The following is a 24,482-nucleotide window of genomic DNA, read 5'->3' as shown; positions in this document are numbered from 1 at the left end:
TTATTGTCTGGCTGTAGTCGATGACCAGGCGCTGCTTCTCGCCGGTCTTAACGACCACAACCTGGGCTCGCCAGGGGCTGGTGCTGCCCTCAATAATCCCTTCTTTCAGGAGCCGCTCCACTTCGGTTTTAATGAAAACCCTGTCCCCGGCACTGTATCGCCTGCTCTTTGTGGCGATGGGCTTACAGTCGGGGGTGAGGTTAGCAAACAGTTGGGGGGGGGTGACTCTGAGTGTAGAGAGGTTGCACCTGGTGCGCGGCGGGCAGTTTGGAAGCTGCTGGCTGCGGACTGTGAGTGGGGGTAGGGGTCCACCGTACGCCATCGTAACACTTTTAAGGTGGCACTGAAAATCTAACCCCAGCAGGACGGCAGCGCAGAGGTCAGGCAGGACCAGAAGTTTAAAATGATCGTACACGGTCCCGTCTACTACGAGTGTCACCACGCAGTAGCCGCCGATGTCCGCCGACTGGGACTCGGAGGCCATAGAAATCCGCTGTTGCGCAGGCAGGACTGGGAGAGAGCAACGCCGCACCGTGTCGGGGTGGATGAAGCTCTCCGTGCTCCCAGAGTCAAAAAGGCAGATTGTATCGTGACCATTTACCTTAATGTCCATTGTGGAACTGGCCAGTTGGTGCGGTCTCGCTTGGTCCAGTGTAACGGATGCCAGCGTAGGGGTCGGTGTGTCGCTGCGGGTATCAGATGAGGCGGTGTCGGGGGCCTGCTGCGTCCCGGCTGTCGTCCAAGATGGCGGCGTCCATGATCCCCATGTGGCTGGAGGCGTCCAAAATGGCTGCTGTACCGGTGATTCGCACATGGCCGGGGAGGTCCAAGATGGCGGCCCGCATGGCCCACACGCGGCGCTGCTGGGGTTCGGGGTGGCTTTGGCCCTGCAGACGCTAGCGTAGTGTCCCTTCTTCCCGCAGCCCGAGCAGATCGCGTTTTTCGCTGGGCAGCGCGCTCTGGGGTGTTTTGCCTGGCCACAGAAGTAGCATTTCTGGCCTTGGGGCACTGCTGTCTGGCCTTGGGACACTGCTGCGGTAGTTGGGCCGTTGTTGGGGTGTGGCTGGGGTGGCACGGCGCTATGAGGCGGTCCTACCGTGTCCCAGGCTGTCATTCCCCGCGGCGTCCACGGTGCAGAGGAGTAGGCATCCATGCCCTGGTAGGCTGCATCCAACGATAGTGCGAGTTCAGAGGCCTTGTTGAGGTCGAGGTTACTCTGCTCCAACAGTCGCTGTCGGGTGTAATTGGATCTGTGGCCCGCTACAAAAGCGTCCCGGATAAGTTCCTCTGTGTACACGGCGGCCTTTACATCCTTACAACCACAGGCCCGGCCAAGCACAGACAGTGCCTGAAGGTATTCCACGGTCGATTCCCCAGGTTGTTGTTTACGACTCCCCAGGAGGTGCCTGGCGTACACTTCGTTCACTGGGCGCGTGTACTGGTCCTTGAGGAGCTTGATAGCGTCCGCGTACGAGGTCGCGTCTTGGATGACCGAGTACACTCGGTGGTTCACTTTGGAGGTCAGGACATCCAGTTTGTCCTCGTCCGATTTGATTGCTTCGGAGGCGGTCAGGAATTTTTCGAAACACTTAAGCCAGTGAGTAAACTTGGTGGATGAGTCCGCCTCCCGATGATCTAAGTCCAGGCATGCTGGTGTGAGGATCTTCTCCATTATAAAAATGTTGTTAATAAAATTGATGCGCTATCAATTACTCATAAAAGACTGAGAGTTAGAAGAGTAACTAAAGGCTTTTATTAACAACAGAATGGAGGTCTGCCTCGCGTGGTCGACCGGTCCATGATACTAAGGGCTGGGGAGCAGTCACCTTTATACTAGGACCTGTGGGAGGAGTCAGCCGAGGCATGTCCAGGCATGTACACAGTGGAATACAAACAGGACAAACAGGAATACAAACAGTGGTTTACCACAGGGCGTAGGCGCAGATCGGCCTGCGCCCGGGCGCTATGTGCCTAGCGCTGGAAATCTACCCCTCTTATGGCGCTAACGGCTGGCGGACGCAACTGAATTTCTAGGCCTAAGTGTGGTAAATAAGGTTGGTGAGCTGCAGGTGCAAATAGCCACATGGGAGTATGATGTCGTGGCGATAACGGAGACCTAGCTCAAAAAAGGGCAGGATCGGTACTAAATATTCCTGGATATAACGTGTTCAGGAAAGATAGGGAAGGAAAGAAAGGAGGTGGGATGACAGTATTAATTAAGGAGAATATTACAGTGCTGAAGAGAGAGGATGTCCTGAAGGGGGTCAAGGACAGAATCTATTTGGTTAGAGTTAAGAAACAATAGAGGTGCCATTACATTACTAGGTGTATTCTATAGGCCAGCAACTAGTGGGAAGGATATAGAGGAGCAAATTTGCAGGAAAATTACACTTGACACTGACATCCATGCACCCTTACCCATTCCCTCTCTATGGTCACATTCACCTAACTATTCGACTATGCAGCCCTCACACTCCCCATCACTGTGATGCTATGAAAACAACTGACAACACACAAGGAGGGCCCTTGGTCTTGCAACCTCACTCCATCTTTGTCTCCTTCTAAGTATCTATGCTATGGAATCTCTACACTCACTCCTTCATTCTCACTCAACCTCCACTTGTCTCCCTCATTGCAGGAAAAGAGAGCTCACAACAAAAGTGAGCGAGCGAGGACAGGAGGAGGGCCACCCTCAGTAGCCCAGCTCACCCCCTGGGAGGAGGCAGTCCTGGAGATCGTAGGAGTGGAGGAAGATGCGCAAGTGGGGGACGGACAGAGGGGTTCATCACAGTAAGCTGGTGACAGAATAATTTTCCATCTCTCTCATTGACATTGCACGAGTCACTGATAATGATTCTGAAGCTCTAACAGATGGACTTATGATCATCTGCAATATGCAATGTGCATCTAACCTTGGCATCGCATCTCTGACTCTTTCCTTTACTCCCCCACAGGACCATCGCAAGCGCCCATCCCCACTAGCCAAGAGGAAGAGCATGAGCCTCAAGACTCCTCAGAGGAAGCTACAACCTCTGAGGGCGCAGCGTCAGCAGAATTCAGCGCACCCAGCACCAGCGCAGACACTCACACCTCGGTGGGACCTTCGGGACATAGAGTAGTGTTGTCACCTGGTGTATCACAGCTCACAAGTGAGCATCAGCAGATTGTGGAGACAGGGACAACAGTGGAGAGTCCTAATCGGAGGGCGCAGGACTCTGCCAGCTCGGCTCAGCTGCATGTCGACCCTCTGCCTCTGGGTCCATCCACAAGATCAGTGGTGCTGGAACTCCAGGAACAGATGCAGGAGTCTCTGGCAGGTTTTGTCTCCAGGGTCGCTGCGAGTGTGGAGCGAATGTAGGAGTCCATAGCGAACATGAGCAGAGCCTTTGTGGAGTCATTGGCGCATGAATGTATCACCATGGAAAGGATGGCAATCTCCATGGAGGTGATAAGTCGCCAGAGTGCAGAAAACGTGGTGAGTGTTCAGAATAGAATGACATCTCTGGAGGAGCAATGGCCATCTATTGAACAGCGAAACCAGACCTTCATGGAAGTCCTTCTGAGTAGGACTGCCAGTGCAGATACAGGTCCCCATGGCGCCCCTGATGTGCAGCAAGGTGCTCTCAAGCCACTTGCAAGCGCTGAGGGAGACCTGACCCATGAGAGGGAAGTTGGTGGCAGACATCAAGGAAGTGGGGGCTCCTCTTCAAGTGCTCACACTTCCATGCCACTGCAGAGCCCTCGGTCAGAGCCCCACCAGAGTCCACACACAACTGAGATCAGCGTCTCAACCCCTGCACAGCTGCAGGAGCAGTAGACTGTTGCCGAGCCCTCACAGTTTCGCAACCCCAGAGGATGCCCACCAAAGGTGTCGAGACAGGAGCAGCAGGAAAGTGAGCAAGGGGCCTCCACATCTGCTGAAGCCACAGGGGAAGCACCACGTAGGAGCACGCATAAGAGAAAGATACTGCACAAATAGTCACAAGGGTAGTCACTTGGGTGAAATTTGATGTTTTCTGTGGAAAAAGCCATCAGATGAATAATGTAAATAAAAAATCTGATTGCTACTGCTGTAGTTGTAGCGTGTTCATTTCGCGAATGGGACTTTCACATTGAGGGCTTAGGATTACTTGCAATTGTCAGTATGGTGGTCAAATTGCTAGGAATCCGCTGGTTCTTGGCCATTGTCGATGCTCAGGTAAGAAGCTGCGAGGCAAAAGTGCTTGATTGGCTAGGCTAAGCAAATCTGGCCAAGATGAGTGCGTTCCTTGCATCCCAGGCAGCAATGTTCTCGCGTACTGCTGCCACTGGTTGATGGGCCTCTGCAAGATGTTCGTTTTCGCTCTCCTCCTCCTCCTCGTCTGAGGAGGATATGTGACGAGCCACTTGGTCCTCAGGAATCTGCAAGCCACGACGATGTGCCATAGGACCTAGGAGTGAGCAGCGAGGTCAGGAGGAGGAGCTATAACCCGGCATAAAAACCAGCGGCAGCGACCAGAGGCCCGAGACCAGCATCGGACCTAGGAGTGAGCAGCGAGGTCAGGAGGAGGAGCTATAACCCGGCATAAAAACCAGCGGCAGCGACCAGAGGCCCAAGACCAGCATCGGACCTAGGAGTGAGCAGCGAGGTCAGGAGGAGGAGCTATAACCCGGCATAAAAACCAGCGGCAGCGACCAGAGGCCCGAGACCAGCATCGGACCTAGGAGTGAGCAGCGAGGTCAGGAGGAGGAGCTATAACCCGGCATAAAAACCAGCGGCAGCGACCAGAGGCCCGAGACCAGCATCGGACCTAGGAGTGAGCAGCGAGGTCAGGAGGAGGAGCTATAACCCGGCATAAAAACCAGCGGCAGCGACCAGAGGCCCGAGACCAGCATCGGACCTAGGAGTGAGCAGCGAGGTCAGGAGGAGGAGCTATAACCCGGCATAAAAACCAGCGGCAGCGACCAGAGGCCCGAGACCAGCATCGGACCTAGGAGTGAGCAGCGAGGTCAGGAGGAGGAGCTATAACCCGGCAGCGACCAGAGGCAGCGACCAGAGGCCCGAGACCAGCATCGGACCTAGGAGTGAGCAGCGAGGTCAGGAGGAGGAGCTATAACCCGGCAGCGACCAGAGGCAGCGACCAGAGGCATACCAAATCAACAGCAGAGGAGAGAGGTAAAAAATAATCCAAGAGTGACGTCACCAGGAAGCAGGTAAGTGATTGGTTGGATTGGTTGGTGAGTATTTCTTCTTTTTATTACAAGCTTAAATTCGGCGGTTTTTTTCTAGGGTCTGTGCTGTAAGGGAGACAGTTGGTTAACCATTAAACTGGTGTAATTTAGAGGGATTGATTTAATCTAAATCCAATTAATTAAATAAAAAATTTATAATTAATTACATAGAATGGAGCAGATGATGTGTTACTGTTGCGAGATGTGGGAGCCGGTAGACCCCATTGAGGCTAACGGTGATTACATCTGTGACAAGTGTCTGCTGCTACAGGATCTCCAGCTCCGTGTTGATGAGCTGGAGTCTGAGCTTCAGGTACTGCGACACATCAGGGAGGGGGAGAAGTACCTGGACTCTGTGTTTCAGGAGGTGGTCACACCTATGAAGTTAATTAATTCAGATGTAGCCCATATTCAGGGACAGGACGGTGTGACCACGAGTGAGGCAGGTACGGGGATCCAGAAGGTAGTGTTGGAGGAGCCGCAGCCCTTGCTCTTGTCCAACAGGTTCGAGCTTCTTACTCCCTGTGGAGACGGAAGCAGGGGCTGCAGGGAGGATGAGCAACCTGGCCACAGCACCGTGGAGAGGGGGGCCATTCAAGAGGGGGGAGTAAATAGAAATGTTGTAGTGGTAGGGGATAGTATTATTAGGGGGATAGGTAGAGTTCTCTGCAGCCAAGAGCGAGAGTCCCGTAGGCTGTGTTGCCTACCCGGTGCCAGGGTTAAGGACATCTCCTCTGGGCTGGACAGAAACTTGGAGTGGGAGGGGGAGGATCCAGTTGTCGTGGTCCATGTTGGTACCAACGACATAGATAGGACAAGGAAGGAGGTTCTGCTGAGGGAGTTTGAGCAGCTAGGGGCCAAATTAAAAAGCAGAACCACAAGGGTAATAATCTCTGGATTATTACCTGAGCCACGAGCGAATTTGGCTAGGACAAATAAAATAAGAGAGTTAAATGCGTGGCTCAAAGACTGGTGTGGGAGAAATGGGTTTTGCTTCCTGGGACACTGGCACCAGTACTGGGACAGGAGGGAGCTGTTCCGTTGGGACGGGCTTCACTTGGCCAGTGCTGGGACTAGAGTCCTGGTGGATCATATAACTAGGGCTGTAGAGAGGGCTTTAAACTAACTAGTGGGGGGGAGGTTCCTAGAGAGCAAATAATAAAAATGACAACAGAGAAGGTCAAAGATTTAGGTAGCAGTGGGGAAATTAAAAACCAGAGCGTGTCAGGAAGGGGTAGAAGGTGTGGAGTAAAAGGTAAAGTAATGAAAAGGGCAATAGCAGGAACTAAGTGTCACAAAACATATTTGAAAGTTCTCTATCTGAATGCACGTAGCATTCGTAACAAAATAGACGAGTTAAAGGCACAAATAGCTACATATGGGTATGATCTTGTGGCCATTACAGAAACATGGCTGCAGGGTGACAATGCCTGGGAATTAAACATACCAGGTTATTTAACAATCAGGAAGGACAGGCAGGAAGGAAGGGGAGGTGGGGTGGCTATGTTAATAAAGGAAGGAATCACTGTAATACAGAGAAATGATATTGGGTCAAAGGATCAGGATAATGAAACAGTTTGGGTGGAGATAAGGAATAATAAGGGGAAAAAAACACTAGTGGGTGTAGTATATAGGCCTCCGAACAGTCGCAACTCGGTTGGACGGAGTATCAATCAGGAAATAGTTGAGGCTTGTAATAAGGGAACATCTATAATTATGGGGGATTTTAACTATCATATAAATTGGACGAATCAAATTGGGCAGGGCTGCCTTGAGGATGAGTTCATTGAGTGTATTAGGGATGGGTTTCTTGAGCAGTATGTAACTGAACCAACCAGGGGGCAAGCAACCTTAGATCTGGTCCTGTGTAACGAGACAGGATTAATTAAAAATGTCCTAGTAAAGGATCCCCTTGGAATGAGTGACCATAACATGGTTGAATTCCATATTCAGTTAGAGGGTGAGGAGGCTGTATCTCAAACAAGCATGCTAAGCTTGAATAAAGGAGACTATGAAGGTATGAGAGCGGAATTGAGTAAAGTGGATTGGGAAAATAGGTTAAAGGATAAGACGATACATGATCAGTGGTGTACATTTAAGGAGTTATTTTACAAATTCCAAAAAAAGTATATTCCACTGAGAAAAAAAGGGTGTAAAAGAAAAGACAGCCATCCGTGGCTAAGTAAAGAAATTAAGGATAGTATTCGACTAAAAACAAGGGCGTATAAGGTAGCCAAATCTAGTGGGAGGATAGAGGATTGGGAAAACTTTAAAAGACAGCAAAAAATAACAAAAAGATTGATTAAGAAAGGGAAGATAGATTATGAAAGTAAATTAGCAAAAAATATAAAGACAGATAGTAAGAGTTTTTATAGTTATATAAAAAGAAAAAGGGTGGCTAAAGTAAATGTTGGTCCCTTAGAGGATGAGACCGGGAAATTAATGGTGGGAAATATGGAGATGGCAAAAACACTGAATGAATATTTTGTATCAGTCTTTACAGTAGAGGACACCAAGAATATCCCAACACTTGACAAGCAGGGGGCTATAGGGGGGGAGGAGCTAAATACGATTAAAATCACTAAGGAAGTAGTACTTGGTAAAATAATGGGACTCAAGGCGGATAAATCACCTGGACCTGATGGCTTACATCCCAGGGTTTTGAGGGAAGTGGCGGTAGGGATTGTGGATGCATTGGTAATAATCTTCCAAAACTCCCTGGACTCAGCAAAGGTCCCGGCAGACTGGAAAACTGCTAATGTAACACCCTTATTTAAAAAGGGCAGTAGACAGAAGGCTGGAAACTATAGACTAACATCTGTGGTAGGTAAAATTTTGGAGTCCATTATTAAGGAGACAGTAACAGGACATTTGGATAATCATAATTTAATAAGACAAAGTCAGCATGGTTTTATGAAGGGGAAGTCATGTTTGACAAATTTGCTGGAGTTCTTTGAGGAAGTAACATATAGGGTGGATAAAGGTGAACCAGTGGACGTAGTGTATTTAGACTTCCAAAAGGCATTTGACAAGGTGCCACACAAAAGATTATTGCTTAAGATAAAAAATCACGGGATTGGGGGTAATATTCTGGCATGGATAGAGGATTGGCTATCTAACAGAAGGCAGAGAGTTGGGATAAATGGTTCATATTCAGACTGGCAATCAGTAACCAGTGGTGTTCCGCAGGGGTCAGTGCTGGGTCCCCAACTCTTTACAATCTATATTAATGATTTGGAGGAGGGGACCGAGTGTAACACATCAAAGTTTGCAGATGATACTAAGATGGGAGGGAAAGTAGTGAGTGAGGAGGACATAAAAAACCTGCAAGGGGACATAGACAGGCTAAGTAAGTGGACAGAGATTTGGCAGATGGAATACAATACTGGAAAGTGTGAGGTTATGCACTTTGGCAGGAAAAATCGTAGAGCAAGTTATTATCTTAATGGCAAGAAACTTGAAAGTACTGAAGTACAAAGGGATCTGGGGGTCCTGGTGCACGAAACTCAAAAGGTTAGTATGCAGGTGCAGCAAGTGATTAAGGCGGCCAATGGAATGTTGGCTTTCATTGCTGGGGGATAGAATATAAAAATAGGGAGGTATTGCTTCAGTTGTACAAGGTATTGGTGAGACCGCACCTGGAATACTGCATACAGTTTTGGTGTCCATACTTAAGAAAGGACATACTTGCTCTCGAGTCAGTACAAAGAAGGTTCACTCGATTAATCCCGGGGATGAGGGGATGGACATATGAGGAGAGGTTGAGTAGATTGGGACTCTACTCATTGGAGTTCAGAAGAATGAGAGGCGATCTTATTGAAATATATAAGATTATGAAGGGGTTGGATCGGGTGGATGCAGGGAGGATGTTCCAGATGATGGGTGAAACTAGAACTAGGGGGCATAGTCTTAGAATAAGGGGCTGCTCTTTCAAAACTGAGATGAGGAGGAACTACTTCACTCAGAGGGTGGTAGGTCCATGGAATATGCTGCCCCAAAAAGCTGTCGAAGCTACATCATTACATAAATTTAAAACAGAAATAGACAGTTTCCTAGTAGAAAAGGGAATTAAGGGTTACGGGGAGCGGGCAGGAATTTGGACATGAGTCTAGGTTCGGATAGGTCATGGCCCTGTGGGTAGCGGAGCGGGCCCAGGGGCCGTGTAGCCTGATCCTGCTCCTGTTTTCGTGTGTCTAATGCTGTTAGATTCAGGAGATAGTCCTGTCATAGTGGATTGGCGGTTAGGATCAGATCAGCCATGATCTTATTGAATGGCGGAGCAGGCTCGAGGGGCCAATTGGCCTACTCCTGCTCCTATTTCTTATGTTCTTATGTTCTTATGTTGTGAAGTGCACAGCAAACCACGACGATTCTGGAGACCCTGGCTGCTGAGTACTGTAGGGCTCCACCTGATCTATCCAGGCATCTGAAGCGCATCTTCAGCAAACCGATGGTTTGCTCGATTATGGCTGTGGTGGACATGTGGCTGGAGTTGTAGCTCTCCTCAGCTTCGTTGGATGGGCTCCTCAAAGGCGTCATTAGCCACGTCTTCAGGGGATAACCCTTGTCTCCAAGTAGCCATCCGTTAAGTTGGTCTGGCGGACTGAATAGCGGAGGCACACCAGACTGGCACAGTATGATGGAGTCATGGCAACTGCCAGGGTACTTGGCACAAACATGCAAAATTTCCTTCTTGTGGTCATACACCAGCTGAACGTTAAGGGAGTGGAAGCCCTTGCGGTTGACAAAAATACCTGGATTGCGATGGGTTGCCTTAAGGGCCACATGTGTACAGTCAACGACGCCCTGCACCCTTGGAAAGCCTGCCAGATTAGCTAATCCAACTGCACGCACCATGACACTTGCTTGATCCTTGGTGAAATGGATGTGATTGTGCGCGATGGCAAAGAGGCCATCGGTTACCTGCGTGATGCAAGTGTGTGTGGCCGCCTGGGATATGCCGTTGATGTCTGCTGCTGATTCCTGGAATGAGCCTGAGGCAAAAAAGTTGAGTGCGGTGGTGACTTTGACAGCCACTGGTAAGGGTTGTCCACCTGGTCCTCTGGGCTGCAGGTCTTGCTGTAGCATTGCGCAGATGTCACCCACTACCTCTTGCGAAAGTCGGAGCCGCCTTTGGCACTGCTGCTCAGATATGTTGAGGTAGCTGACCCTGTGTCTGTAGACCCTGTTTGGGGGGTAGCTCCTTTGCCGACGGGCTTCCATGCGCTGGCCCCTTCTGGCCTGTGCAGCTTCAGGTGGGTGAGCAGTAGCTTGGCGCTCCTGTTGTTGCTGCTGCTGTTGGTGCTGTTGTTGTTCCTGGTTCTGCTGGTGCCGCGGCTGGTCTTCGTCTTCATCTAATGTCCAGAAGGGAAGGAAATAAATGGCTCCCATGCTTCTGGTATATACCTCAATTGAGAAAGCGCTCAGTGAAGGTGGCGAGAGGGGTTTCCCAGGAGGTCACACTGGAGATGGGTGTCAGGCTCCAAACTTCCACAGCTGTGGTTATGCCTTCTAAAAGTTCCCCCAGACCTGAGACTACAAAGTCCTGCCACCTGCAAATGATGGCTGATCAAATCTCTTCTTTAATGGTTGAGCTGTAGCTGATAGTCAGCAATCCAATTGTGCTCCTGCCAGGTTACACCGTCGTGTTTCAGAACAGGTGTGTTTCACATGGGAAAAGGGTTAAAATCGCAAAGGCCTTTCAAAATGGCATTATAGAGGCAATTTAGTGCTTGTTAAGGGCCTTAACGGCCTATCCCGCCTCTTGGAGGCGGGATGGAGACGGGACCATTAGACACGAATTAATGAAAATTGTTTGGAGGCGGGGTTGGGCCCACCCGGCAGTTTTTGCAATTTTAACCCCCCACATGCCTCCAATCCCACGTCCACGGCCCAATGAAAACCCTGCCCATAGAGTACAAAAGCAAGGAAGTTATGATGAACCTTTATAAAACACTGGTCTGACCTCAACTGGAGTATTGTGTCCAATTCTGGGCACCGCACTTCATGAAGGATGTAAAGGCCTTAGCGAGGGTGCAGAAAAGATTTATAAGAAAGAGGGACTTCAGTTACGTGTATAGACTGGAGAAGCTGGGGTTGTTCTCCTTAGAGCAGAGAAGGTTGAGAGGAGATTTGACAGAGGTGTTGAAATCATGAGGGGTCGAGACAGAGTAGATAGAGAGAAACTGTTCCCATTGGAGGAAGGGTTGTGAACCAGAGGACACAGATTTATGGTGATTGGCAGAAGAACCAAAGGTGACATGAGGGAAAACCTTTTTACGCAGCGAGTGGTTAGGAGCTGGAATGCACTGCCTGAAAGGGTGGTGGAGGCAGATTCAATCGTGGCTTTCAATAGGGAACTGGATAAGTAACTGAAGGAAAAATTTTTGCAGGACTACGGGGAAAGGGCAGGGGAGTGGGACTAGCTGATGCGCTCTTGCTGAGAGCTGGCACGGGCTCAATGGGCCGAATGGCCTCCTTCTGTGCTGTAACCATTTTATGATTCTTACCAACTTGCCGTGCCACCTTTAAGGATTTGTGTATATGGACACATTCACTTTTCAATATTCTGCCATTTATAGTATACTGTCTTTTCACATTAGTCCTCCCAAAGTGCATAACTTCACAGTTCTCCGCATTGAACTCCATCTGTCATGCTTCTGTCCAGTTCACCACCCTGTCTATGTCATCCTGAAGCCTATAACGATCCTCATCACTATCTACTACTTTGCCAAGTTTCGTATCATCTGCAAACTTTAGAATGCTGCTCCCTACACAGAGTCTAGGTCATTTATAAAAATTGGAAAGAGTAATGGACTCAAAACTGACCCTTGGGGAACACCACTGCAAACCACCTCCCAGTATGAAAAAACATCCATCCACCACCACCATTTGCATCCTGTCACTGAGCCAATTTCGTATCCATACCGCCACTTTCCCTTAATTCCATCAGCTTCCATCTTCTTAATAAGCCTCATGTGTGGCACTTTAAGAAGTGCTGGTTAAGCTGCTCAATGCCTGGTACAAATGGGTAGTGTGTGTGCGACACACACCCTACCCATTTGTACCTCACAACTGCAATCAGGGTACGTTATAGGAATTCAATTTGCATATTACATGTGGCCTCCTGCCTGAAACAGGCAGGTGCTCAGGCTGCCCATCTCAGGACGCTACCCTCGAAGATGGCAGGCGGGCACCAGCAGAAATGGGGTCGCATATCAAGGAGGTTGGAATACAAACTGAGGAAGTGATACTTCAGTTGTATAATGCATTGCTCAGACCCCATCTGGACTACTGCGTTCAGTTTTGGAACTTCAGGACAGATATATTAGCCTTGGAGGGAATGCGCCGCAGAGTCACCAGAATGGTTCTGGGGTTTAGAGGGTTAATTATGAAGACAGGTTGCAGAAACTTGGCTTGTATTCGCTTGAGTTTAGAAGGTTAAGGGGTGATCTAATCAAAGTGTTTAAAATAATAATGGATTTTGATAGGATAGATACAGAGAAACTATTTCCTCTGGTGGGGAATCCAGAACAAGAGGGTACAATCTTTAAATTAGAGCTAGATCATTTAGGAATAAAATCAGGAAGTACTTTTTCCACACAAAGGGTAATAGAAATCTGGAACTCTCTCCCCAAAGAGCTGTGGATGCTGGGTCAATTCAGTGAAACAGTCGAAGGCTTACACAGATTTAGTTGGCACGAGTCTTATAATAAACTGTCTAAGCCTTTCTCTCCGCACACTGACCTTCACAAGTGGGTCTTTGTTCTCCTCCTTCTTCCTGGATGGGAAATTAACAGCTGGCCTGTGACTCGGCCCCTGTCCAGGGATTGGTCACGAGGACTGCTAATTAAACTAACTCATGCCTCTCCATCCACTCCCCGCCCCCCCACCCACCCTTTTCATATGCCTAAACGTCCCGTTTATGCTGTAAGATGGAGTGATAGGCAAACAAAATATTTTTTAAAAGTTCCATCCACTGGCAGCCCGAGGTGATTTTCAAGCATGCAGTGAAACGGTTGGTCAATACCCATGCCTAAAAGAGGGGAGAGCCTTAATTGAATATTTGACTAGGGGATATATTTATTTTGTTTGTTTTATTCATTTGCGGGATGTGGGTGTCACTGGCAAGACCAGCATTTATTTTCCATCCCTAATTGCCCTAGAGAAGGTGGTAGTGAGCCGCCTTCTTGAACCACTGGAGTCCGTGTGGTGCGGTTAGACAGGGCATATCCAGGGATGGTGATGGAGGAGTCTGGGACGTTGGCTGAAAGGTATGATTCTCTGAATATGACTATGTCGGGTTGTTGCATCAGTAGTCTGTGGGACAGCTCTCCCAATTTTGGCACAAATCCCCTGATGTTAGTGAGGAGGACTTTGCAGGGTCGACTGGGTTGGGTGTGCCATGTCGTGTCTGAATCCGGTTCCTAGGTCGATGTTGGGTGGTCCATCCGGTTTTATTCTTACTATATTTTTCGTAGTGGTTTTGATACAACTGAGTGGCTTGCTCGGCCATTTCAGAGGGCAGTTAAGCGTCAACCACATTGCTGTGGGTCTGGAGTCACATATAGGCCAGACCAGGTAAGGACAGCAGATTTCCTTCCCTAAAGGACATTTATGCCCATTGTAGGGCCCCAACGAGATTTTCATGGATCAATGGGCATGGTGTGTGTTGTGGAGGCCTTGCCCATTGGTCCCTGGCATTTATTTTCCATCCCTAATCAGTAGTCCATAAAGGGACTGTTGCAGCTTGTTCCAAAAACAGTAAAGATATTTTTTCTGTTATTTTTGTGGGGCCAGTAGGAGTAGGAGTGCTTCTAGCTGGTCTCAAAAATATTCTGGCCCACTGCTGGTCCCTGTGCAACACACTAAATAGATTTGCAATAAAGAGCTACTTCCCCATATAACCAGCAAGAAAACATTATTTACTTTAAACCAATCAAAAAATACTTATTCACAGCACTGGGGAAACCTCTTAGGGTGCATTTGCACCATACTGGCTGTGGTCCAGGTTAGGGTCTGGGGTTATTGGCCTGGATTTTACCGTCAGCGGCAAAGGAACGGCACTCACTGTTCACTACGCTGACAGCTGCCCAGAGTTTTTGCGGGCTTTTGAGCGGAGATTTGCTGTCATCGGGTGTCTGATCGAGCACGGCGCCCTCTACAGTAGATCTGTGGCATGCATGAGCAGGTAAAGCAACAGCAAGGCTCTTCAACCAATCAGATTGAAGAATCCTCAAAGGGAGTCCGATCCCTGACCCCAGGGAGTGTCCGATCCCTGACCCCAGGGGGTGGGCTCTGATCCCGAGGTGGGGGGCGAGGGTGTATGGGGAGCGGTCTGATGGTGGGGTTGCTTGGAGGGCCGGGAGAAAGCACACCTGCTTCTCCCGGCCCACAAGGAGTGCTCCCCGAGGCTGTCCTCCCCTCGTTGCAGCTGCCAGGTTTCTCGAGCCCCAGGAAACCTGGTGAACCACAATAAAACCTGCAAAGCAGGTTAAATCTGAGGCTTCCAACCTCATTAACATATTTCAAATGTCAACTCGCCACCTGGTAGTTGGCTGCCCCAGCCCCCACTTGTCCCACCTCAGTAAAACCTGGAAGTCAGCAGGTTGTAGCCAGCTTCCCGACACGCCTCAATTTATTGACCATTTAACCCCTCCACCTGCACCCACTCACCCAAGTTAAAATTCTTCCCGCAGAGTCTAAACCAGGAAGTATCAATTAGATTTAATTCATGTACAGAAAACAAAATAAAGAGAGGGAAACAAATATGGGATTAAGAGAGAGATAAAAGAGACAGACAGAAGAGGTAAAAAAAATGTTTTAAAAAATTCGCAGCACGAATTAAATTCTAAAGGAATGAGACTCCACACTTGTAAAATTAAATTTTCATTGTCAGATAGGTTGTTTGGCAGTAATTAAGACTTATCATGGTGCTAAAAATTCACTTGTACCTGAATGCACCACCCCTAACTTTTTCTGGCATGTTTAGTGGGTAACTGATGGGTAAGTAGCGCAACTTCACGCCCTTACATGGATTTCAATGCCGAGTCTATCGGCGAGGTACTGTTATAGCGCAGCCTGTGGAGGAGCAGGGTAACTCGGACTACAACTTCCAGATTTCTGCATTTAACTGCGCATGTGCGTATTCCGGAAATTCCTGTCCGATTTACTCAATGCAAAATCCGGGGCATTGTGTTTACATTGCCTGGTTCCTGCCGAGCTGGAAGGGTGGTTGTCATACCTGGAGAGAGCTTTGAATGGGCATGAATACATTAATGTACAGAATTCTCTCCCATCAGTTAAAAACATTTAAATATATAGAGAATTGGAGGGGAGAGTTCCTACTCTCTAAACATTTAAATTAAGATCAGGTAGATTTAAAAAGTGTCCCAGAGTTCCTCCAGGAAGTCTCATACTGTTTCACTCAAAAGTCAGATCGGACCATAACTCTGGATTTACACTGCCAATGATAGCATTGGTAAGAAGTGGAATTTCTTTTGTACCAATGCTAAGCTTGCAGTATAAATGCTCCCATACGAACCTCATTCTGAATTTTTTCACTAGAGATGTGCAGTCCCTTCCTCCACTGCCAGTAGCATAGCCTCTGAGTCAATGTGAGCAACATGACTGGGGAATCTGAATAAAAATGATGGATTAGACTTTCCCTGATATATCCCAGTGAACTACTGGATTGTGAATAAAGTGGTAAAATTAAATCTTTCTACAAAATTATCTGAGAACAGTTCATGACAGCTGTGCACCCTGTCAGATGGGATCTATTAATCTGTCTGCATGCTCCAATTTGAATTGATTAGCTCCCACTCAGGGTGAACAGACTCGACAGCATTTTGTTTTTCTAGTTACTTACTCCTTCTGCATACTGTAAAAATCTCTTGTTGGATTCTTCTTTGTGGAAATCCTCCAAAAATTTCTTCCTGTAAGCTAGCACGGTATCTACATGTGTCTTGTATTTTACAGCCAGCTCCAGAGCTCTGCATTTGGAAATCAATGAAAATCTTAAATACAGATGGCACAAAACACTTATGTGGCATATTATACTAATTAAAACCAAGAATAGCATCACTAGCAGGATATCCTTAAGAATTATTTTTCTACCTTCTCCCTTAATTTGTTTTTTCCAGTTAAAGTCAAGAGTGACCAAAATGAGTCTATATTTACAATATATATAATTGTGACAAAACATAAAACATTTTCTAAATTTCTTAAGGATATGAATTAAAACAAAATAAATGATCAATATTTTGTTACCTCAAATCATGGTTCACAACTTCAAACATCTGAATTATAAGCTTTTGCTATTAAATTAATCTTCTTTGGATAGTGAACAGATTAAAATACAAACAGAACTCATGATGGCTGGGCTAAATTCTTTTTTTAATATGTTACATTTTGAATTAATGACATCAATCTACAAAATTACTTGCTGAGTATGCGGATTTGCAGCCAGAGATTTTGTCAGTTAAATAGGATGTGGCAACAAAATTGTTTAAACTGACTAATTAGGAAACACTGACGTCGTCATGTGAAGAGCTCCCATGAGCATCACGTTAATCAGATTTCTCAACAATTAGGTATTATTTTAAACTTACATAAACTTAGTTTTGTATGGGAGAAGTAGCATGTCATGAGATACTTCTGTATGAAATAAACTATTTGAGATGATTGATATTGCTAAGAAATTAAAATATCTTTCTTTAAATTAAAGATTAAAAGTGTAATTAAAATGTTATGATAATTATAGAATAGCTAATAGGGCACTTTATATTCCTGAGAGTTTTTGTTTGTATCCAGTGAAGAAATGTGCTGGTAGGGATGAGGATTGTGTTTATTTTTCTTCAGGTTTTGAGTTTCAGCATTTGTGAAGCTGGATGATCATAGGCAAGAGGACAGGTCTCCCTGAACTGACAGGAAGCATGGACACTGACGTACTCACCTCATGCTCCTCCACACGCACATGCGCACACACACACACACACACACATATTCTCACAAAAAGTTGATGTATGTGGTGGGGAAGCTAGACACAGGAGGCCTCTGTTGCAAGTTTTTCTTGTGCTGGGGTCACAACCAAAATATGTCAGAAATAACTTGCATTTATATAGGTCATTTAACATAGGAAAATGTCTCAAGGTGCTTCACTGGAGCAAAATCAAACAATAATTTACACCGAGCCCAAGAAAGAGATTTTAGGACAGGTGACTAAAAGTTTGATCAGAGAGGTAGGTTTTAATAAGGATCTTAAAGCAGGAGAGGTGGAGAGACAGAGAGGTTTAGGGTAGGAATTCTAGTGCTTAGGGCCTAGACGACGGAGGGCACAGCTGCCAATGGTGGGGCGAAGGGAGTGGGGCAAACAGTTGCCATAGGAGCCTCTTATTAATCAAAGAAAGTGTCTGCGAGATCTAATCAATCGCAAAGATAATTCCTTTGAATAGAATGGAATCAATTGGTACAAAAAAAGCATCATGATGTTGTATCATAAAACACTGAGAAAGACTTAAAATATTGGAAGATAGATGGAAATAAATAAGAGTGTTAGATGAGAAAGTGGATCATTAAAAAAAAAGAAAAACCTGATCAAAATGATAATTTAATCCAAAAATTAACATACAAAATTAACATAGCCATTTAAGGAGAAGTTCAGCTGCCAACGTTGGCATAAAGCATATTGGCCCCGAAACTGCAGTGTCTGCACTGGCGTACTCTCAGAGTGCAGTATCGTATTCCCTTTGAAAGGCCCCGCAAGTTCCGGATTTCCACATCCGCTTGTACATGCGCAATATCCGGAACTTGCGATCTGTCAAGGTACACCTTAACAGATTATCCGAACCGCCTGAAAAATGAGTATTGCTGGCACAGATTGGGCAATTTGCCCAACGACTGCCCAGCAATTACCCACGCAATTCTTAGGGCCTGCTTTCATCAACATAAGTATATATACTGTATAAGGCTTAAAAAAATTAAAATCCAAAATCATGCACATACACTTTAAATAAGTTTAAGCAAATATTGGTTTGGTCTTAATGATGTTTAAAATTATTTATCAAAAAATTAAATTTTTATTGAAACATAGAAGATAGGAGCAGAAGTAGGCCATTCGGCCCTTCGAGCCTGCTCCGCCATTCAATGAGACCATGGCTGATCATCCAAATTCAGTACCCTGTCCCTGCCTTCTCCCCATATCCCTTGATCCCTTTAGCCTTAAGAAAATATCCAACTCTTTCTTGAATATATTTAATGAACTGGCAGAGAATTCCACAGGTTCACCACTCTCTGGGTGAAGAAATTCCTCCTCATTTCGGTCCTAAATGGCTTACCCCCTATTCTTAGACTATGACCCCTGGTTCTGGACTCCCCGGCCATCAGAAACATCCTTCCTGCATCTAGTCTGTCCAGACCTGACAGAATTTTATAGGTTTCGATGAGATCCCCTCTCAATCTTCTAAACTCCAGTGAGTATAAGCCCAATCGACACAATCTCTCCTCATATGTCATTCCTGCCATCCCAGGTGTCAGCCTGGTGAATCTTCGCTGCACTCCTTCCATGGCAAGAACATCCTTCCTCAGGTAAGGCGACCAAAATTGCACAGTACTCAAGGTGCGGTCTCACCAAGGCCCTGTACAACTGTAGCAAGACATCCTTGTTCCTGTACTCGAACCCTCTTGCTACGAAGGCCAACATACCATTTGCCTTCTTAACCGCCTGCTGCACCTGCATGCTTACCTTCAGCGACTGGTGCACAATAACACCCAGGTCTCTTTGCACTTCCCCTTCTCCCAATCTATTGCCATTCAAATAATAATCTGCCTTCCTGTTTTTGCCACCAAAGTGGATAATCTCACATTTATCCACATTATAGTGCATTTGCCATTTTTCTGCCCAATCACCCAACCTGTCCAAATCATACTGGAGTTTCACGACATCCTCCTCACAGCTTACCCTCCCACCCAGCTTTGTGTCGTCTGCAAATTTGGAGATATTACATCCAATTCCCTCGTCCAGATCATTAATATATATTGTGAATAGCTGGGGTCCTAGGACCGATCCTTGCGGTACCCCACTAGTCACTGCCTGCCACTCGGAAAACGACCCGTTTATTCCAACTCTTTGCTTTCTGTCCGCCAACCAATTCTCTATCCAAGTCAATACCTTGCCCCCAATCCCATGTGCCTTAATTTTGCACGCTAATCTCTTATGCGGGACCTTATCGAAAGCCTTCTGAAAGTCCAAATACACCACATCCACTGGTTCTCCCTTATCTATTTTACCAGTTACATCCTCAAAAAATTCCAGTAGGTTAGTCAAGCATGATTTACCTTTTGTAAATCCATGTTGACTTTGTCCGATCCTGTCACTGCTTTCCAAGTGCTCTGCTATTACATCTTTTATAATAGACTCTAGCATTTTCCCCACTACCGATGTCAGGCTTACCGGTCTATAATTCCCCGCTTTTTCTCTACCGCCTTTTTTGAATAGTGGGGTAACGTTAGCTACCCTCCAATCCATGGGTACTGTTCCAGAGTCTATCGAGTTCTGGAAGATGACCAGCAATGCATCTACTATTTCTAGGGCCACTTCCTTAAGTGCCCTGGGATGTAGATTATCAGGCCCTGGGGATTTATCGGCCTTCAGTCCCATCAATTTTCCTAACACCATTTCCCTACAAATACTGATTTCTTTCAGTTCCACCCTTTCATCAGACCCTATGTTCCCCAGCATCTCTGGGAGGTTATTTGTGTCCTCCTTTGTGAAGACAGAACCAAAGTATGAATTTAGTTGGTCTGCCATTTCTTTGTTTCCCATTATAAATTCCCCTGATTCTGACTGCAAAGGACCTACGCTTGACTTCACCAATCGTTTTCTCTTCACATATCTATAAAAGCTTTTACAGTCAGTTTTTATGTTTCCTGCTAGCTTACTCTCATATTCTATTTTCCCTTTCTTAATTAATCCCTTTGTCCTCCTTTGTTGAATCTTAAACTGCTCCCAATCCTCAGGATTATTGCTTTTTCTGGCCAATTTATATGTCGTCTCCTTGGATCTTATGCTATCCCTAATTTCCCTTGTTAGCCACGGTTGAGTCACCTTTTTTGTTTTATTTTTATGCCAAACTGGGATAAACAAATTCTGTAGCTCATCCATTCGGTCTTTGAATGTTTGCCATTGCCTATCCACCGTCAACCCTTTGAGTGCCATTCCCCAATCAATCCTACCCAACTCGCTCCTCAGACCATCGTAGTTTCCTTTATTTAAATTGAGGACCCTAGTCTCTGAGTCAACTACTTCATTCTCCATCTTAATGAAGAATTCGATCATATTATGATCGCTCCGACCCAAGAGGCCTCGTACAACAAGATTGCTAATTAATCCTTTCTCGTTACATAATACCCAGTCTAAGATGGTCTGATCTCTGGTTGGTTCCTCGACATATTGGTCCAGGAAACCATCCCGTAAACACTCCAGGAAATCCTCCTCCTCAGTATTGTTACTAATTTGGTTAGCCCAATCTATATGTAGATTAAAGTCACCCATGATGACTGCTGTGCCCTTATTGCACGCTTCTTTAATTTCCCTTTTAATGCCATCCCCAACCTCCACCTTACTGTTGGGAGGTCTATATACCACTCCCACTAATGTTTTTTTCCCCTTAGTATTTCTCAATTCTACCCATACAGGTTGGTGCAATGAAGAAACTTATGAATAAAATTGCAATTCTATAATTATTAGAATTCTGTACATTGTATAATTATTTGGGGAGTCCATTGCATATCAGTAGGAGATTCCCTTCATAAATGATTGTAATGGAATTCTCCTTTGTCATTGGAGGACCGGGCCCACGTGATCCCAGGTATGCTTCCGAACCACCTGTGTCCCTGGAATCTGTGGGCGATTAAGCTGCCGTCCACCTTGAGGCCCGACACCACAACTCTTCGCAGCCTGAGGGCCAGGAGGTAATTTCGTAAATGTTTCGCAGGTCGAAGGTGTACACCGGAGGTACGTCGCCGACCGCAATTTCTAGGCCATTATATTGAATGAGTCAAGTATAATAAATCTGAGGTGTTATCTTGCAGAAATCTTCATAATATCTGGGCAAAACCTTGCCATTAACATTTACAACACACATATATCAGATAATATGAAAAAAAACTTGGGGGAAAAATTCGCGACTAGTATCGCTGGGGTGAGACAAATCCAGCACCACACGCCAAATCTGCCCCCCCCCCCAACCCCGTAGCGCCGCTGGTAAGAGGTATCGCCGGGAACGTCAACGCCAGGGAGATCGTGATGTCAGTGAGCTTGTAATGCTCACTGACCACCCGATTTGCAAAATTGATTCTCGCCACTTACCTCACCACCTGGAGTAAACACCGACAGGGAGAGCTGGCGTGCAGCACCAGGAAGCTGCTTCCATGGATGTTATTTAAAGGGACCATCAGTAATCACTCGCAGCTGTCAGGTTAGTGCATTTTCAGTGTTTTTTTGTTAGTTTCACCCACTGCAACAGTTTCATTCAGTTATTTCAAGGTTCTTTTCTATCAGGAGTCTTCTTGCACCTAAAAAGTAGCTGTATTTAATGTTCAAAGATTCAAACTGCAACACGGTAACATTAATGGGGGCTGTGCTGGAAGTCAACCTCGCCCTCCAGGATCTACGGCAGAGGGAGCGGGAGGCAATGAGAAAGACTGGAACGTGTGGTCAGAGGGAGGAGGAGGACCATCAGGCCTCTGAACAGGAGGCCTTACCCTCTGAGGGTATTCCAAGAGCATTTCTCCTACCTCCAATTAAACGAGGAGCAGTGTATTAGAAGGCTCCGCATCAGCAAGGAGGTGGTCACAGAACTCTACCACCTCCTGCAACCAGACCGACCATGGCTCTTCCAGTGGCAGTCAAGGTCACTGTCGCCCTCAATTTCTTCGGATGCTTCCAGTCTGCAACAGGAGCTAACATCTCGCAGTTCGCCATCCATCGCTGCATCCGGGAGGTCACAGAGGCACTCTACAGTAGGAAAAGGGACTACATTTCCTTCCCTATCACCAGAGAGAAGCAGGACGAGCGTGCATGTGGCTTTGTCAGGATAGTGGAGTTCCCCGTGGTGCAGGACACCATTGACTGCGCCCACGTGGCTTTACGGGCACCACATAACAATCCTGAGATCTTCCATAACCACAAAGGCTACCACTCACTTAATGTGCAGTTGGTGTGCAACCACGCACAGCGAATCCTCACCATCAATGCCCGCTATCCTGGCAGCAGCCACGATGCCTTCATCCTGTGCTAAACCGGGTTATCAACACTCTTCCAGCCACCACATCAAGCTCGCAGCTGGCTGGTAGGAGACGAGGGCTATCTGCTCTCCAGCTGGCTAATGACTCCCCTCTCCAACCCCAACACTCCTGCCCAGCACTCATATAATGAGAGCTATGCTGCCACCAGGAACATCATCGAGCAGACCATCAGCCTACTGAAGCAACAGTTCCGCTGCCTTGACTGCTCAAGAGGAGCCTTCCAGTACTCAGCAGAGCGGGTGTCCCATTTCACAGAAATCACAGAAACCCCACAGTGCAGATAGAGGCCATTTCGGCCCATCGAGCCTGCACCGACACATATCCCACCCGATCCCCGTAACCCCTACACCAACACATATCCCACCCTATCCCCGTAACCTCACGTATTTAATCCCCCTAACACTAAGGGTCAATTTTTTATCATAGCCAATCAACCTAACCCGCACATCTTTGGACTGTGGGAGGAAACCGGAGCACCCGGAGGAAACCCACGCAAACACGGGGAGAATGTGCAAACTCCACACAGACAGTCGCCCGAGGCCGGATTCGAACCCGGGTCCCTGGCGCTGTGAGGCAACAGTGCTAACCACTATGCCACCGTGCTTCATGGTGGTCTGCTGCATGCTCCACAACTTGGCCATCATGAGGGCCCAGCCCTTGCCACCAGGGATTGCGGGACCAGTCAGGAGCAGGAAGAGGGAGAGGACGAGGATGAGGGGGAAGAGGAAGACAAGATCGATGGTGAGGAGGACGAGGAACAGGAGTGAGGGAGGAGGCAGCCACTCAATCAGCCTTCCGGAAGGGCGGTCTGTGACCGCCTCATCAGACTGCGGTTCGAATGAATTAAACCCCAGAACCCCGTTGTTCACCACATCCCCATCATTCCATCCCTGTTGCTGGCCATATCACACCGCAAAGCTGAAATGAGACACACCACAAAAGAATCCAAACTGAATTGATAAATTTATCAAAAATCAGTGAAAACATATTTACAACAAAAATATTAACTATTCACTCTTGTGCAATCCCTTAGTACCTATCGTTACTGTGTCTTTGCCTACTCTAGTGCTCCTATGAAGTGTTGGCCCAGTGGCTGCAGCAGGGCTGGTGGAAGGCTGCTGAGTGTCTGTGCAGGAGACTTCAGATGGCCTTGCAGGACGCCCTCGACCAGCTCTGGGCCTGGAAGGGCCGGCTGTAGACTGCACCATCTCAGCATGGGCAGCAGCAGTCTGGGCTGGCTGGATGACAGGCAGCGACAAGGGCAATGGCGGAGTGGTAGTGGTGGGAGCAGGAATGCTCTCATCCTGAGAGGTGACAGCAGGTTCCTGCTCCACTGACCCACTGCCACTCCCCCAGGGCAGCACCTCAGCATCCCTAGCAATCTGTTGCACCAGAGAGTGCTGGCCTGCTGCAACACCATGAAAGCCCCGATCGATGGTGTTAGACCCAGCCACAATGGCAGCAGTCAGAGCTTGCGTGGCATCAAACTGCGACTGCATGAGAGCAGTCTGAGATTGGATGCCACCAAGCATAGACTGCATTACAGCACTAAGACGTTGTGTCGCTTCTGCCTGTGCCGCAATGGAAACTGCCAGATCTCCCATCACACACAGCATCAGGTCTAGGTCACCAGGGTCTCTCTGGGAGTCTACCATCCTTTGCAGACTGGAAATTATGGGCTCCATGGTTTGTGCAGAGCTTTGTGCAATGTTGAAGGCGGAATCCCCCACGCTCCTTACCATTGCCGAAAGGCTCTCAGGCACCCTTGCCACTGCACCTATCGTCTCCGTGTGTATGCCCATCACCCTTCTTCTAAAGGCCTCCCCATCGAGGTCCTCATCGGAGTCCTGTGCAGCAGAACTCGCGCCTGAAGTTGCCCTCCGGGAAGCTAGCCCCCAAGATACACTTTCCCTCTGGCATTGCTGCAGCCCACTCATCCCCGGTGCCTCACCTTGTGCTGACCC

General features: G+C 47.4%; 1 protein-coding gene across 3 annotated transcripts in view; it reads right to left on the bottom strand.

Annotated features, from left to right (window-relative positions):
* LOC147115826 (intraflagellar transport protein 80 homolog) overlaps positions 1 to 24,482 on the bottom strand; it is a 68,619-nt gene that overhangs the window by 11,467 nt on the left and 32,670 nt on the right. For 2 of the 3 annotated variants that reach the window (XM_085990419.1, XM_085990420.1), the window contains one exon: positions 16,082 to 16,205. The exons of the other annotated variant lie outside the window; for it this stretch is intronic. In XM_085990419.1, the coding sequence (XP_085846545.1) occupies positions 16,082 to 16,205 (124 nt within the window). The remainder of the gene's footprint in view (positions 1 to 16,081; positions 16,206 to 24,482) is intronic. 3 annotated transcript variants of the gene reach the window in all.

The sequence above is a fragment of the Somniosus microcephalus genome, chromosome 6 (assembly GCF_052327205.1).
Source record: "Somniosus microcephalus isolate GS21.2 chromosome 6, FLI_Smic_1.0, whole genome shotgun sequence".
In the NCBI taxonomy this organism is placed as follows: Eukaryota; Metazoa; Chordata; class Chondrichthyes; order Squaliformes; family Somniosidae; genus Somniosus; species Somniosus microcephalus.
Note: the sequence above shows the minus strand (reverse complement) of the source record. Positions and strands in the feature narration are given on the sequence as shown.